The sequence below is a fragment of the Micrasema longulum genome, unplaced genomic scaffold (assembly GCF_059751315.1).
Source record: "Micrasema longulum isolate JH-2025_06_02 unplaced genomic scaffold, ASM5975131v1 h1tg000034l, whole genome shotgun sequence".
In the NCBI taxonomy this organism is placed as follows: Eukaryota; Metazoa; Arthropoda; class Insecta; order Trichoptera; family Brachycentridae; genus Micrasema; species Micrasema longulum.
Genome location: NW_028277241.1, coordinates 479,034 through 494,339, shown reverse-complemented (window position 1 = coordinate 494,339; position 15,306 = coordinate 479,034). Strand labels below are relative to the sequence as shown.

Genomic DNA, 15,306 nt, shown 5'->3' with positions numbered 1-15,306 from the left:
TACATTTGCTGACGAAAAAATGTACCGGAGATTCCTGTAAACTTGAACTTCGATAGAGAAAATCAAAATGAAAAAAGGTGAGTATATTTTCAGACTATGGTGACAACCCGGGTAGCATATTTACTTTAGACAGCCCTGTCTCTAAAGAAGATATTGTTCATAGCTTGCCTAATCATTTAATGTCCATTTTTGAACAAACTAATGATCCGAACATTATAGACAAAGCACAATCGCAGCTTGGGGAGTTGGTTTCGGTGGACCCTAGAGCTTTACAAAATAAAAAACAGGAGTATTATTTTGCTGTAATGATATTATGTAGTGCCGTTCGTCATCCATTTTATATATGTGAGAGACAACATTTCGATTCTTGTCTATAGTGGTCTAAATTAGCTTCCATTCTCCTTATATTGTCAACACTGGGATGACATCATCTATATGCTCTGTGATTGGTCGCTTGTTTTGTCACCGGCAGTTGGCGTCATGCACAATTTTTTGTCAATTCTAATCTCACCAAGCAGTAATTAAATATGTTCTGGATGACGAAGGCAACATTATAAGAGTTTTAATGGTAGGTAAAACTTTAGTATTATGTAGTGCCGTTCGTCATCCAGAACATATTTTATATATGTGAGAAGTGTTTGTTATCGCCTTGGTGACAAAACTGATGTCAATTGTGAGAGGTTGTTAATTAGTCGAGTATAGGTTCAAACAGATTTGTGAGGGATGGTCGAGTCTCGATGAATATATGTCATATATATTTGGCATTTGTGCGGATGTTGGGCCATCGGGAACTTACCGATGTAAAAGTGCCTACAACAGTAGCTTGTTACTTGAGCTAATGTCTGCACAGTAGTAAAATATGTGAGCTGTACTTGATCACGCCACTTGCCCGTTAGCAGATGCACGCTCGAATTGCTGGTTCGCGGGATGCGTTATCCTTTATTTACTTAGCTACAGAACCCTAAATACAATGACTGCAATTCCTACCTTATTCTGGGTTCTGGCACCTTTATTGTCTGGTACTTCTGTCGCGGCAGTCAGGATCAGATCCGATCTTGTGGTCAGGAAGCAGGGGCACTTGACGAATTACACAACACAGTGGATTTATAGTTATTGATTGCAAAATATCTTCTTTGCAATCGCGGTGAGAGTATAAAAATCACATGTACACACGCCCAGTTCTGTTGTTATTATGACGCTGGAACAATAATCGGTACCCACAGTAGGCAAATGCAACATCTTAACCAGGGCCCTGTAGGTACCAAATAAATCTGAACGCCTCACCCTAGCAAATGTGCTATATATATATAGATGTGTGCACATAGAGTCGATGTGGCATAACCAGTACTAATAATATTATTTTCTTACTATTATTTATGTATATCTGTGTGGATTTAAGTATGAATATGTATTATTTTATGTATATTTTTTAGAAACCATAAGTACTATATTAAATCATGTAAATGAATGCCTTTACACGGATTGTGCCCAGTGAGTTATTCATATTTAAAAACAAGTGTTGTGTAAAACGTGAAATAAAAATAAATGTATACATTTATGAGTGTGTATGTATATGCATTTATTTATTTAAATAACAACTTTTATAACTATGAAGATAATAAAAATAATGTGCGAGTAAATTAATGAAAAGTGAGGTGCTCACAGAGAAAAGGGGCATGTAAAATAAATGAAAAAATACTTTAAAATATTTTTTAAATACTGTCATGTCTAAATAATGATTGTTTATATCCGTACCTCAGAGGCAGACGGATGCAAATCCAAACGTCAAATGTTCAACACAAGCCTAAAGAATCTACTTTCTCAAAGTGATTTTTTATAATTTATAACATTAATTTGTATTTGAGTATTTCTTATTATTTTCATTGTTATAAGACGTTATAAAGTTATTTTATTATAAGACGTGCATTTATTCAAAATCAATGGACATGGTCATAAACTGGACATGAAAATCGAAATCTCATTTCATCAAATTCTGGATTTGCATCCGTCTGGCTCTGAGGTACAGATATTGTTGTTCACATTGAACTTTGTAAATATTGATAGACCCACTTTAATTTCCTTTGTAAAACCTTAAAATAAAACTTGCGTGTTACTGTAAAATAAAAATATAAAATATACCAAATAATGAATGGCTTAAAAAATCTAGAAATACAAACAAATAAAATTGGAAAAAACATTTATTAATAATATTATATTTTAAAATCCTTCATTACTTACAATATCCCCGTTATATAAACCTCTCCCTCCTTTATTAGCTCCTCGCGTCCCTGTCAGTACCTAGATGTTTCATTTCTGTATATTTGAGTTACCCACTAAAAACATATTTGTATCTTCCTCCAATACTAATAGGCAAGTTGTGATTCATTAAAATCTGTAGCATTCGTGGAGGATATACGCAGGTCTACCAATGAATAAAATGACTCGCCTACAGTCTATTGAATGCCGCAGCGAGACTTATTTTTGGAATATCTAAGTTCAGTCATATCACTCCACTACTTCGGGAATTACACTGGCTACGTTTTCCACAGAGGGTGGAATACAAACTCTGCTGGCTTATGTATAAGTCACTGCAAAACTCTGCTCCGGAATATCTAAGGGAACTCTGCATTCCAAATGAACTAGCTGACGGACGTCTTACGCTTAGATCAGCTACGTCTACGTGGAAAGGAAAAGTTATTATAACTCTACGCAAACAGCGCACTAAATTCGGCGAACGCGCATTTGCGGTCGCAGGCCCTACGGCATGGAATGCTCTCCCAGCAGAGGTGTGAAACTGTAGTGATGTTTCGGAAGAAACTTAAAACCCACTCTCTAAATCATTGAATAAATCCTTAGCATGTATGTGGTGACAAAGTACATTGTTTTTCTTAAATTAAAAAAGTTAAAATTAAATTTACATCTTTATATAATCACTTTATAAAGTTCCCTTGAGGTATTATATTACAAAAATGGCGTTATATAAGTTGTCTATAATAATAATAATAAAAAAATGTGTTTTTCACTAAAAAAACTGGTTACTCACAAAATGCTGATTAAAGTTACCTAGTGTAGTAATTACCCGGGAAATAATACAGTACTTATCCACATAGCTCGAACATCCTCAGAATATTATGCAATTAAAAAATATGGCGGTAGGTAGTAAAATGTTTAGAAAGAATATTACAATTTACAAAGATTCTCCCTTTATTAAACTCATGGATGATTTTTGCATTGAAGTGGTCAGGACAAAATCTGAAATGTCGAACTGAACACCTATTAATATTTCTCACTTCACTATAATGAATACTAACTTGTTACTAATATAAAACTACGCATGGGGGTTTTCAGAATGCAGTTTCATTTGTGAATAAAGTATACGCCAAACAAAAGTTATTCACATAAAACAACACCTTGTCAGCAACACCAAACAGTCCTTGACAGAGATCCTACCAAAAATATTTTGCCATTTTCCTAGCTATGCTCTGGGAATTAATATGTAAAAGTTCTCATTTGCGATAAGAGTAGCATGCAAATTTAAAGGCATGTTCTGGGGTGGTATTAAGAAATAAGAAGACTTTTAGTTTCTTCTTCTTTTCCACATAGGTTCCTAAGTGGAGCATGTGGACATCACCAGTTGCCTCCAGGAGACCCAGTACCTCTTAGTTCCGCCGAATAAAGTCGAAAGATCGTCGTCGACGGCCTTCCGGGACAGCACGAACCCGCAGGTTTTAAAGGCAACTTGGGTTTAGGCTCTCCTGAGGCATGCGCAGCACGCGTCCAAGCCAGGTCCGCCGCGGCATCCTCAAGACGCTCGTAATAGGAGGCTGCTGCGTCCGTTTTCGGAATGTTAGTTATAAAATTGAACCACCTTTTACCTAATATTCTCCTCAAGTACTTACTCTCAAAACCAAGAAGTTTTGTGTTCTGAGCTTTGGTAAGGTGCCAAGATTCGAACCCATATAGGAGTACTGGCATTATACATACAATATGTTGATTAATCGGCATTTCATTTTGACCGAGTATAGACTAGAGTTCCAGACAACACGCATCATGTTAAAAGCTGCTCCAGCAATTCCTAGGCGGGTTACGAGCTCTCTGTGCATGCTTCCATCCTCAGTTATGTGAACTCCCAAGTAGTTAAAGCTGTCAACTTTCTCGATCCTCTGTCCATTATTATAGAGAGGCTGACAAGGGTCAGGACAGGAATTGTTGCACATAATCCGAGTCTTTTTTATTTTTATTTCATTACTTAATAACTCGCCTATCTATGTGATCATTGAACTTATATTCTATTTTGTGTATTCTTCTCATATGTTTATTGACACTGGTGCTGTGTATAAATTTGATATCACAAACGGGACAAGAGTAATTCTTTTCTCGGGTATGCTTCTTCATGTGAGTTTTCAGCGAGTAAATATTGAAAGTGGAATAGTCGCACAGGTCACATTTCGCGGTTTTTTCTCCCGTGTGTCTCCGCACGTGGGTGACCACGCCTCTCTTCGTCTTGATCTTGAGCCCGCAAATGTGGCACTCGAACCGTTTGACGTCGACGTGTTTTCTCGCGTGGTTCAAGAGATCGACCGCCGACACGAAGGTGCGCCCGCACTGTTCGCAGCTGAACTCGCGGATGTTGAGATGGCGCTTCATGTGGACGGCGAGGTTCTGCCGGCTCGTCAGGCCCTTGCTGCATATTTCGCACGGGTACCGCGTGTCGTTGTGAATCCGTTTGTGTCGCTCCAGCGTGTATCTCTGCCTGAACTGTTTTCCGCATATTTGGCAAGTGAAATCCATCTGATCGCTGTGAGCCCTTTTATGAGAGGACAGCGACCCGGATTGGGAGAAGCAGGCTTGGCATTTATCACACTTGTACGGCTTTTCCCCCGTATGAATTCTGCAGTGGTAAATGAAGTCTGACCGTCGGGGCGTTGAGTAAGAACACTCGGAGCAGTGGAATTTCCTCCCCTTTCCGTACCCCGTAATTTTTCCATGTTTAATCGTCTTGTTTTCGCTATGCATCTTGTGCAAATGATTCTCGAGAGATTTTTTACTACATAGAGGCTTGCCACAAATATTACAAACAAAAGGCTTCGATTTAACTTCCGACAATTTATCATCACTACAATCCGTATTACATTCTAAATCATCATTATTTAGTATAGAATCTGACTCATTTAAAGATTGCTCATCTTGAGTAGAAATGTTAATGTTATTTAAAGCTTTCGCAGCAAACAATGAATTCTGAATTAAAGGATCATCACTGTCATCATCTTTTAACTCCAGTTTGATCCATTCCTCCGGCACTTCTGCCTTTACACTTCGGTCTGGTCGCTTGGGGCTGCTCCGGATAGCCTTGCTATACTTCCTCAGAAGCGAGTCGGAGAGTTCGCACCGAAGCCTGAAGTTGTTAGCAGCCTCCAGGTCCCCTAAGCACTGAACGCAGATGATGTCGGGCAAGCCATCCTGGCAGGCTATCTGCACTCGCGCGCACAACATGAGCACAGACGCGATACAACTAGATCCATTCTCGTCGAAGACACATTTAGATTGCTCTGTATTTTCGGACAGGCAAACTCGACATATCTGATCAATTTTTTCAGTTTTGTTTAGTAAAAGATCTGTAAGCTCTACTTCGCTATTCATTGTAACGTAAAATGAATCAAAACATTAATCAGTTATAAAATATGAATAAGTTTCTCAAATTTATTTTGGTCAAATGAACTTGTTAGAAATAAAATAATATGTAAATAGTCTACATTTCATTTGACACCTGTCTGACAATTCCACCAGGATTTTGACATCTGTCATTGAATTTTTATTCATAGACAATAATTTCATAACCGATTGTTTTAGAATGAACTAGTGATGCCGCTATCGATTATTATGTTTATGGATTATACCGATAACTAACGGGTCTTTAAAATAATCGATAAAAAAAAATTGAATAATAATCATCAATTATTATTATGACTAACGTATCTGCTTAAATTAGTAACGGACAAAAATTTGCTAAGATCAACTCAACATTTTTTATTAATGAAAACATGTCCCAAGAATAAAATCGATTAAACTAAAATAGAGTATAGCCTTCAAACCAGAACCAACCAGCTAAGGGAAGGTAACCCCGACAGAAAAATCCACCAGAGAAGGCAACGGGAAACCACTCTGGTCATCTTTTCCCAGGAGTCACTATGGCAAATACATCCAATAAGCAGTTGTCCTGGCTGCGAAATAGCGCAGGATCGAGATGCTTTCGCTGTAGTGATCGCCATGCCGGGGGAACCTGATAAGGCACCGCAAGAAGAAGAAAAGCATATTTATTTATTTATTTATTTACGGACAAAGTCCATTATTATGTGCAGACAAAAATCTTTGAAAATGTTCCTACATGAATCCTATTCAAGCATTAAATATCTAGCTACTAAATATATACTTGTTCTCTAAATCATTTAAATAAATTTTTAGCATGTGGTGACAAAGTACATTATTTTTCTTTAATTAAAAAGTTAAAATTAAATTTATATCTTTATATAATCACTTTGTAAAGCACCCTTGAGGTATTATATTACGAAAATGGCGCCATAATAATAATAATAATCTTCTGATTTAAATAAAATGACATGGCGTGGCACACATGTCATGTGTTAATAAGAAAAGATGTTACCAAGAACATATTTACTATTTAAAAAATAAAAAAACAAAATGAAGTGTATCCAGTACTTCTTAATTTCAAATTTATTTCTTCTTAATTTCTTATCAATTACTTCTTAATTCTTCAGTAATTCTTATGAATTTCAAATTTCAACCGTAGACATTTCATTTCATTTATTTTTTCTATGCACACAACAGGCCAGGAGACCTAATTACAGTGGTAAATTACATCACAGAACACCCAGACTTGAGAAAAATAACATTTATTTTTTGTGTCCTCACCGGGAATCGAACCCGGAACCTTCCGTGTGTGTCAAGAGTCTTAACCATTACACCACGGAGGCCGCCATCCATATCATTCTCAAAAATCTGGACAGTAAATTACTCTTCTATACTTATATATTTTTCTGATTAGCTTATTTTAATTATGATTTCTGTAATGAGAATGGGGAAAGCAGTAAATGAGAGGGAGGAACGTTTTTTATTGTTATCCAAATTTACTATAATTATTATACATGAAAATAATACAATACATAGTCTTTTTCCCAAATAAACAATTTAATTCATTTTGATATCACATGTTAAAGAATGGGAATTTTCATTCAACTTAATCTGTCATAATATGAAAAATGGGTTTTGACTTAAATGATCATTTTATAATTCTATTATCTGTATGGTCCCCCACTTTGTATTTAGTTTTGTGTATCCGCATCATGTGTCTGTTGACATGCACACTATGAAGAAATGTTTGAGCGCAAACTGGGCAAGAGTAATTTCTCTCCTGGGAATGTTTGATCAAGTGTTTCTTTAAAGAGCACTTATCGTAAGCTAAATATTCGCAGTGGTCGCATTTGAATTTCTTTTCGCCCGTGTGATGCCGCATGTGTATGATCAACAGTCGTTTCTGTTTGGCTTTGTAAGCGCAAATGTGGCACTCGAACCGTTTGGTATCGTCGTGAAGCTTGGCGTGGTTGATTAGATCGACAACGGATATAAATGTCCGGCCGCACTGTTCGCAGTTATAGTCGCGGATGTTCAGGTGGCGTTTCATGTGAGTTTCTAGGGTTCGTTTTGTTTTCAGGGCCTTGGAGCAGATTTTGCAAAAGTGAGTCCCGTCGCTGTGGACGAGTCGGTGGCGCTCCAGAACGTACTTGAGCTTGAACTGCTTCCCGCACTCCGGACACGTGAAGTACATCTTGTCGCTGTGGAGCCTCTTGTGCGTGGACAGGCCCCCGGGCTGCGTGAAGCACGCCTCGCACTCGTCACACTTGTACGGCCTCTCTCCCGTGTGGGTCCTGGAATGGTACAGTAGATACTGCCTACGAGGCGCCGTGTACGGACACTCGGTACAATGGAATAGTTTATTCTTCCCGTAACCTGTTATATTTGCAAAATCTAAAGTTTTGTCTCTACCGTGAGCGGAATGCATATGGTGTTCTAAAGAATAGTTAGTACTCAAAGGTTTTTTGCATATTTTACAAACAAAACACTTGTTTTCTTGCTTCGCTCGTTTTGTAGATCTAAGTCCATCACTTGTTTTTATTTTTTTTTTGTATTTATATAAAGTCTGTGAATTTTTCAGACGTTGAATTTTCGGCTTAGGATCTGAGATATTCTCAATCAACGGATCATACTGTAAATCACTATCTCTGTCGTTTTCTACCTCAGATTTAATCCACTGCTCGCAAGCCACTTCTTCCTTCACAACACTATTAAGAATCTCTGGTATATTTTCTTCTGGTTCTGGCGCATTTCTCTGACCAGTATCACTGCATAGCTTTCTCAGAAGGGAGTCGGAGAGTTCGCACCGAAGCCGGAAGCTGTTGGCAGCTTCCAAGTCCCCGAAGCACTGAGAGCAGATGATATCGGGCAAGCCATCCTGGCAGGCTATCTGCACTCGCGTGCACAACATCAGCATGGAGGCAATACAGCTCGATTCGTTGACATCGAAAACACATTTTGAATGCTCTGTATTTTCTGTCAGACAAACACGACATACCTGATCAAATTTTTCACATTTGTTCAAAAAATTATCAGATAATTTAGATTCGTTATCCATTTTTTTATTTCCTAGCAACTTATTAATATAGGTTGATTTGTTATATCTGTTGTTCTACCTAGTTATTTGTGATTTCCTGTACATATATTAGTATCAAGATATTCTTTTTGTAAACTTAAACGTTTACTAAAGTAATATTATGACATGTGACAGGTAGCAGGAATTTTGACAGATAATAATTGTCGATTGATAACCATAGACAAAATTACCGGGTTGCGTTTAGAAAATTTTTATTACTAAAATTCTTTATCATCACCATCAAACACTTATTGTCACCCGATAATGCATAGGGCACTTTATGTATGTATAAGGTAAGGTGATTAGTCTAACTCTTCAGGTGCCATACCAGAGATAGTGAAATATTGGAGTTTTAAACTAAACTAAAATAAACATATATTTCATGTTGATTCGCCCAGGAATCGTACCCAGAACCTCATATGGTGGACAAACATGCCAAATGCTAACTGTAGCGCTAACTCATACTGATGAGGCGATTTTTTTTTCTCCACTCTATTCTATTTCCCAGAATTTTCACCTGAGAGTAGGCATCGAGTCAAAAATACGTCCAGGTAATAATAATTTTAATATTATTTTATGTGATTGTGAACAAAAGAAGGAAAGAAAGTAAAATATAATTGAAAAGAAAGGAAAAATAAATTTAAAAAGTTGGAGAATTGATTGAGATCATGGCCATTCACCGGATGGGACAGCTGATTTTACTGCGGCAAGAGTGATTATTGAGAACAAGTAGAACGAAGTCCGAGAACAAACGCAGCAGCCTCCTATAGCTTCTATTTTGAGGGTGCGGCGGTTGGCTGGCTTGGACATGTGCAGCAGATGCCTCAGGAGAGCCTTCAACCCAAGTTACCTTTTCCTCACACCTGCGGACTCCCGCTTTTCTGAAAGACCATGTCTTTCGGCTTTATTTGGCGGAACTAAGGGAAGCGCAATGAGTTCTGGCTAGCGATACGGTCTCCTGGAGGCGTCTTGTGATGTCCACATGCTCTACATTGGAGAGGATGCAGGAAAGCAGAAATATGTAAGAAAAAAAAAACATTATGTTATCATAAAAGTATTTATTTCTTAAAATACAAATCTTATTTCAAAGTCTCTTATTTACAAGTGCATCAATTTTAGAACTACGTGTTCAGGGAATCATTCGGCCCTTTTTTACGGCTTTTTTGAGAACCTTCTTTTTCTTTTCCTGATTCCTGTTTTGTATGTTCGTGGTGCGTTTCTTCTGGCGATCTTCCTTGGATTTCTGTACTCCTTGTAACCTCTGGTCCCACTTCTTGGCGCTCTGTTTCTTCTTTTGCTCCTGAGAATCAAAATAATATGATAGTTAAAGTAAATTGTGCATTGTGTGTAATTTATTATATCAAAGCGGTTATAGAAAAAACTAGATTCAACTATTGGAGTGATAAGGAGAACAGAAGTTTTTGATAAAATAACAAAATTAATGATATACAATGCTTTTATACTTTCACACTTTGTATATGGAGGGTAGTATACAAATGCAAGACATAGTTAAAAGGAACGATGAACAAGGCACTTAAAGCAACATTTAATTTTGATAAATATACTAGAACTACAAATTTATACAAAATAACTAAAATGTTCAATTTAGATTAATTAATTTACACAGAAAAAAGGTAAAGATGATATTTAAGATGAAAAATAATAAAATAAAGACGAATATTAAATAAAAATTTAACTACAATATACACTCTAGAATAGTGTTTCCAAGCCTTTTTTATGCCATGCCCCACCGTAGTCTTTTCAAAAGTCAGATGCCCCACCGGCATCTTTTTTAAGTAAACAGCAGGTAAATTTTCAATTCATATTTTAATCTGTTTGTAAACGTATAAACCCCTAATGAAATGAAATAAAACCTATTAGAATACATACATTATAACTGAAATGATTACAAAACACAAATTGAAAATGTAATTAAGTAGAATAAAATAAAAACAATAATAAAACACGAGTGACAATTGAAATTGAGTACAAACACACACATATCTCGATGCCTAATTCATTGTTAAATTCAGTTACACTTGCTACAAAGAAATTTGATCTCCGGATCTAACTTAGTTAATTTCAGTCTTAGGTCCCCTCTATACCTCTATTAGTTATATCCAATCGATTTAGTTTTTTAACGAGTAAATCTTTTATGGCGCTGAAACCACATTCCACCAAATAAGATGAGGGAAAGGGTAATAATAATTTTCTTTCATGCAAAGTAATATTAGAATATTTTGTGTTTGTTTCTTCGCAAATCTATGCCATTATTCCTACATCCTGCACACTTTCTGTGTTTCCAGATAATTATTGAAATTGTAACGGGTTTTATTCTATTTTGAGTACAATTTGGCGTATATCTCAATTTTGTACATCTCAGGTATTTTTTTGTATGACCAATGAGTATTCCCATCTATATGTGGAATGCCGACGTGTCTCATCTCTGAAGCGTGGTGCCCCACCTCTAAGATGTTATGCCCCACTGGTGGGGCGTATGCCCCACGGTGGGAAACACTGCTTTATAAAAACAAGAATGTCAAATAATGTAGCTTGTGAACAACGTAGGACTAACAGAAAAAGAACCAGTTTTGTGTATACAGCAATATAGTTTTACAATTCACTTTCAAAAGACTTATACATTATAGTAATCCCTCATACCAGCACTTTTGTTGATTGGGAATATTTTGTACCAATAAAATATGTAATGTAATGTAAATAAATACTTTAATTAAAATATATATTTTTTTTTAATATGCATGTTTAAAGATATACACTTCTTTCTTTTTTTACAATGAGGAACTTCAGCCCTACGGAAAATTGGATACAATAAATGTTTCCTTGCATGCGGTAAAAATTGGAGCATTAAACTGTACTGCAAAGTTTCCGGAAAATGTAAAAAAAAATATTTAGATAAAAACTAACTACTTTGAACGACGTCACTGGTTAATATGAATCAAGATCATGTAGAACGAATGGACAATGAAAGAATGGTGAAACAAGTATATATGGCAAAAATGAACGGTAATGTCAGACGAGGACGACGTGGCATGATCAGATAAACCAAAATCTTATGTCTGGTCATGTCAAAAGCAGACAGAACCGAAGGGCATCTATGAATGTGGAAGAAGCTAGGAATATTTGCCAGAACAGACGTTTGTGGCGGTCCATTCTCTCTTCCTACCCCTACGGAGAAATGGCGTGATGGTAGTAGTAGTAGCAACCGATGATAAGAGAGTTACGGAAGATTTCCGGTTTGCTTGCTGTCAATGGACCAATGGCAGAACTGATTGAGAATAAGCAAAGGAGAACCTCTGACGTCACCACGCGGAGTTAATTCAGAAACAGAAAACTTAAAAAAAAAAAATATCTTAGTTTAATAGTCTATTAACAAATAAAAAAAAAATAAAAAAAACTTGCTCATTATCAATTTAAAAACGGCTGTATGTAACAATATATGCATCATCATCATCATTCACTTTCCACACGGCACTGCATTGGTACACTAATTGCAGCGTATCTTGATATTTTTTGTTACATGAGGGTAAGATGATCAGTCTTACGCTTCAGGTGCCAGTCCAGGGACTATGAAATATTCTAGTGTCAAAACACCTTTTTGAATAAATATTTCGTGTCAACCATGACGGGAATCGAACCCGAGACCTCTTGCACGGTAGGCAAACGCGCTGACCACTACACCACCAGGCGGACATATGTATATACAAACTTAAATGCCCTGTGAATACCTAGACTTCTATATCCCCCTCTCTAAAATGTTCTTCATCTCTGTTGTAATATATTGAGTTATTTAGTAGGCTGAGAAACAATGAAATACTGTTCACCGATCAGCATAGAACAAACGATTGCCTTTATTCTCCAATGACCCGTCTTTGTCGTATTGTTAATTCTAGACAAGATCATCTGGACTTTTTTGGTTTAAGTTTACATTGATTTAAACGAGCACTAAATAAATAGTCCAGATCTCGTCACAATGTCCCTTATGTTTGTCAATGCTTCTTTTCTTATTTTTTAATGTTTTTAACTGTTCTTATACCGTAATATTTATTCCTATGAGCTGTATAAATGGGCAATGTCCATAAATAAAATAAATAAATTTATTGTTTGCCTACAGGAAATGTGTGATTCAATTTCTATACAGTCCTTAGGATGATAGGTCAGATGACAGGGGACATTGATTTCCGGTCTCACGATTTCGAGTCCCACAAGTTACATAAATAAATAACAAAAATCACTCGGATACCTAAAAATATTGTTGAAAAAAATACATCCATTGACGGAAAGTAATTTTGTTAGTGTCATACCTGTTTCTTGACAGTTTTCTTAAGCAGCAGCGGGTTATCCTTGACCTTCTGTCCCTCTACCTTGGCGAGAGCATTCTTCCAGGTGATCTTCTCCATAAGCGCCGTGGCTTTGTCCAGCTGGCCGGCCTCGCGCAACTCCTGCACCGACTCCTTCTGCTTCTGCAGCATCTCCAGAATCCGCCTCGGATCTTTCTCACCCTTTTTCTTGACTGAAATAAAATACCTCGTCAATATTTAGCTTGTTTGAAAGAAAGTTTTCTTCTACAATAGGGTTATCTGTACAGTAGCTCAAACACAAATAACTATCGACGTGCTTAAAAATGTCCTAAGCATTTGAGCGATCACAATGAACAATAATGAACATGCTTAAGTCATCTGCAGGACATCACAAAATCGATACCTTACAATCTAGAAGAATCATCAATGATACCGTTTTCCTGTACAAAATATGCAATAACAATTTAGATTGCCCTCAACTGCTTGAGAAAATTAAAATTCATATTCCTCAACGTACAACTCGGCTGCTACAATTATTTCATGTTCGTATTTCAAGCACAAATAATAATAAGAACGCATCTTTGCTCAGAATTTTAAATAATTATAACACGTTTTTTGCTGAAATAGATATATATATTTTCACTTTAAACAAATATAAAGAAAATGCTAGAACCCTAATTAAAAATAATAATTAAAATTTAATCTAACTGTACCTACCTAATTTTTTTTTTTTTGTACACTTTAATATTGTTATTATTTTCTCCTGTTTAAAAGAAGAAAGAAGGGAGAACTGATAGCTCCGTATTACTCCGTATGGATCCGCCGGCGAAAGGATTTTTAAGTCCGAGTAAACAAAAAACTTTTTTTATTTTTTCATTATTATTGTAATATTTTATTTATTTTTTACGTGTGGAATGGTGCGGAGTGGCTATTTCAATGTACGTTTTATTTTTCTTCTTTTTTTGACATTGTATTTGGAAATGCATAGAAAACTATAATTGGCCTATAATTTTGGTTTATTTGTAAATATTTTTTTTGTTGTAATGGCTGTTGTTTTCTTTTAATAAATAAATCAATAAGTCAACGCGTGTGTAATCTCTAAGTCAACGCTCGTGTTGATTTGTTTTCCTCGTAAATAAATACAGTTCATTGGCGAAAAATCGACATTTACTATAAAAAGTAATACATTATATTGCATTTGCAAAATAGTAAGGAGTATCTAATACAAAAAAGTGAAAATTGAATTACAATTACTATGGCGACTGCTTTTCTTGACATTTGGCTTGCCAACCGCCGGCTAAATGCAATAAATACCATGATAAATAATAAATAAATATATAAATATACCAGTTTTGGAATATTTTACATATTTACACCAGTGAAATTCGAATATGTGATTTTGCAACAGGATTATACATCGCGAAATGTAAATATTTTGCCATTTAATATTAGGTGTTCACTATGGTGAGAAATTGTTATCACGTCGCTTATTAGCACGTCGATGGTTATTTGTGATTGAGCTACTGAAGTACTTAAATTAATAATGAAAATAACAAGGCACTTACTCTCCGTTACTCCCGATTCTGAGAAATCAAACTTAGAGAACACCATCTTGCCCTGACTGTTGAATACCGGCTTGGTGGGCTTCACAACCGCCCTGGGGGGCGCCACCTCCGCGTGCTCCCTCTTCACCCCTCCCGACGCCTTCTTCTCTATCCTGGACATCTTTTTCTTCTGCCGCCTTTCCTCCTTCCCGGTCTTCTTCTTGAGCCGCTTCGCCAGACTTTTCTTCATTAGTTTGGTTTTCAGGGAGAAGTCGGCCGTTCCCTTCAGTTTAATCAGCCGATTACTCAATTCTTGGAAACTGCGAGCTCTCTGTATGTCTTTAGCCTCCTCTTTCGAAGGTTTCTTGTGACCCACGAAAACGTCATCCTGCGCTTCCTCGAAGTCTAAAACCGACACAAAACATAAAACGCAATAATTATGATAAACATTTGTCGCGAATCGTTCATATCGAAAATACAAAGTTTAGAGGTTAGTTCTATTTGGCTTACCGTGCGATGGTATCGAAGAGATACCTAAAAGATTTCCTATAAATTTACTCTCCTTTTCAAGCCTGTTTCTAATTTCCTGTCGGTTAAACTTTTTTTTTCGTTCCATTTTGATTTGCATTTTGACTTGACGGGAATGTTTACTGTGAACACATGGATAACATGAATATTTGAAAAAATATAGTACCTGTCAAAGCGTACCACAAACTAC

General features: G+C 36.4%; 3 protein-coding genes across 3 annotated transcripts; all 3 read right to left on the bottom strand.

Moving 5' to 3' along the window:
- Positions 1-3,183: 3,183 nt before the first annotated feature.
- On the bottom strand, positions 3,184-5,784 carry LOC148285451 (uncharacterized). Its single transcript, XM_088224999.1, has one exon. The coding sequence runs from the start codon at positions 5,638-5,640 to the stop codon at positions 4,246-4,248; it is 1,395 nt and encodes a 464-aa protein (XP_088081125.1). The 5' UTR covers positions 5,641-5,784; the 3' UTR covers positions 3,184-4,245.
- A 1,326-nt stretch (positions 5,785-7,110) lies between these two features.
- Positions 7,111-8,875, bottom strand: LOC148285450 (uncharacterized). Its single transcript, XM_088224783.1, has one exon. It carries the CDS (start codon positions 8,705-8,707, stop codon positions 7,298-7,300), a length of 1,410 nt encoding a protein of 469 aa, XP_088080909.1. The 5' UTR covers positions 8,708-8,875; the 3' UTR covers positions 7,111-7,297.
- An 893-nt stretch (positions 8,876-9,768) lies between these two features.
- On the bottom strand, positions 9,769-15,306 carry Surf6 (Surfeit locus protein 6). The gene is made up of 4 exons (XM_088224770.1): positions 15,099-15,306; positions 14,610-14,993; positions 13,048-13,256; positions 9,769-10,025 (listed from the first exon to the last, which is right to left on the bottom strand). Exons 1-4 carry the CDS (start codon positions 15,214-15,216, stop codon positions 9,855-9,857), a joined length of 882 nt encoding a protein of 293 aa, XP_088080896.1. The 5' UTR covers positions 15,217-15,306; the 3' UTR covers positions 9,769-9,854.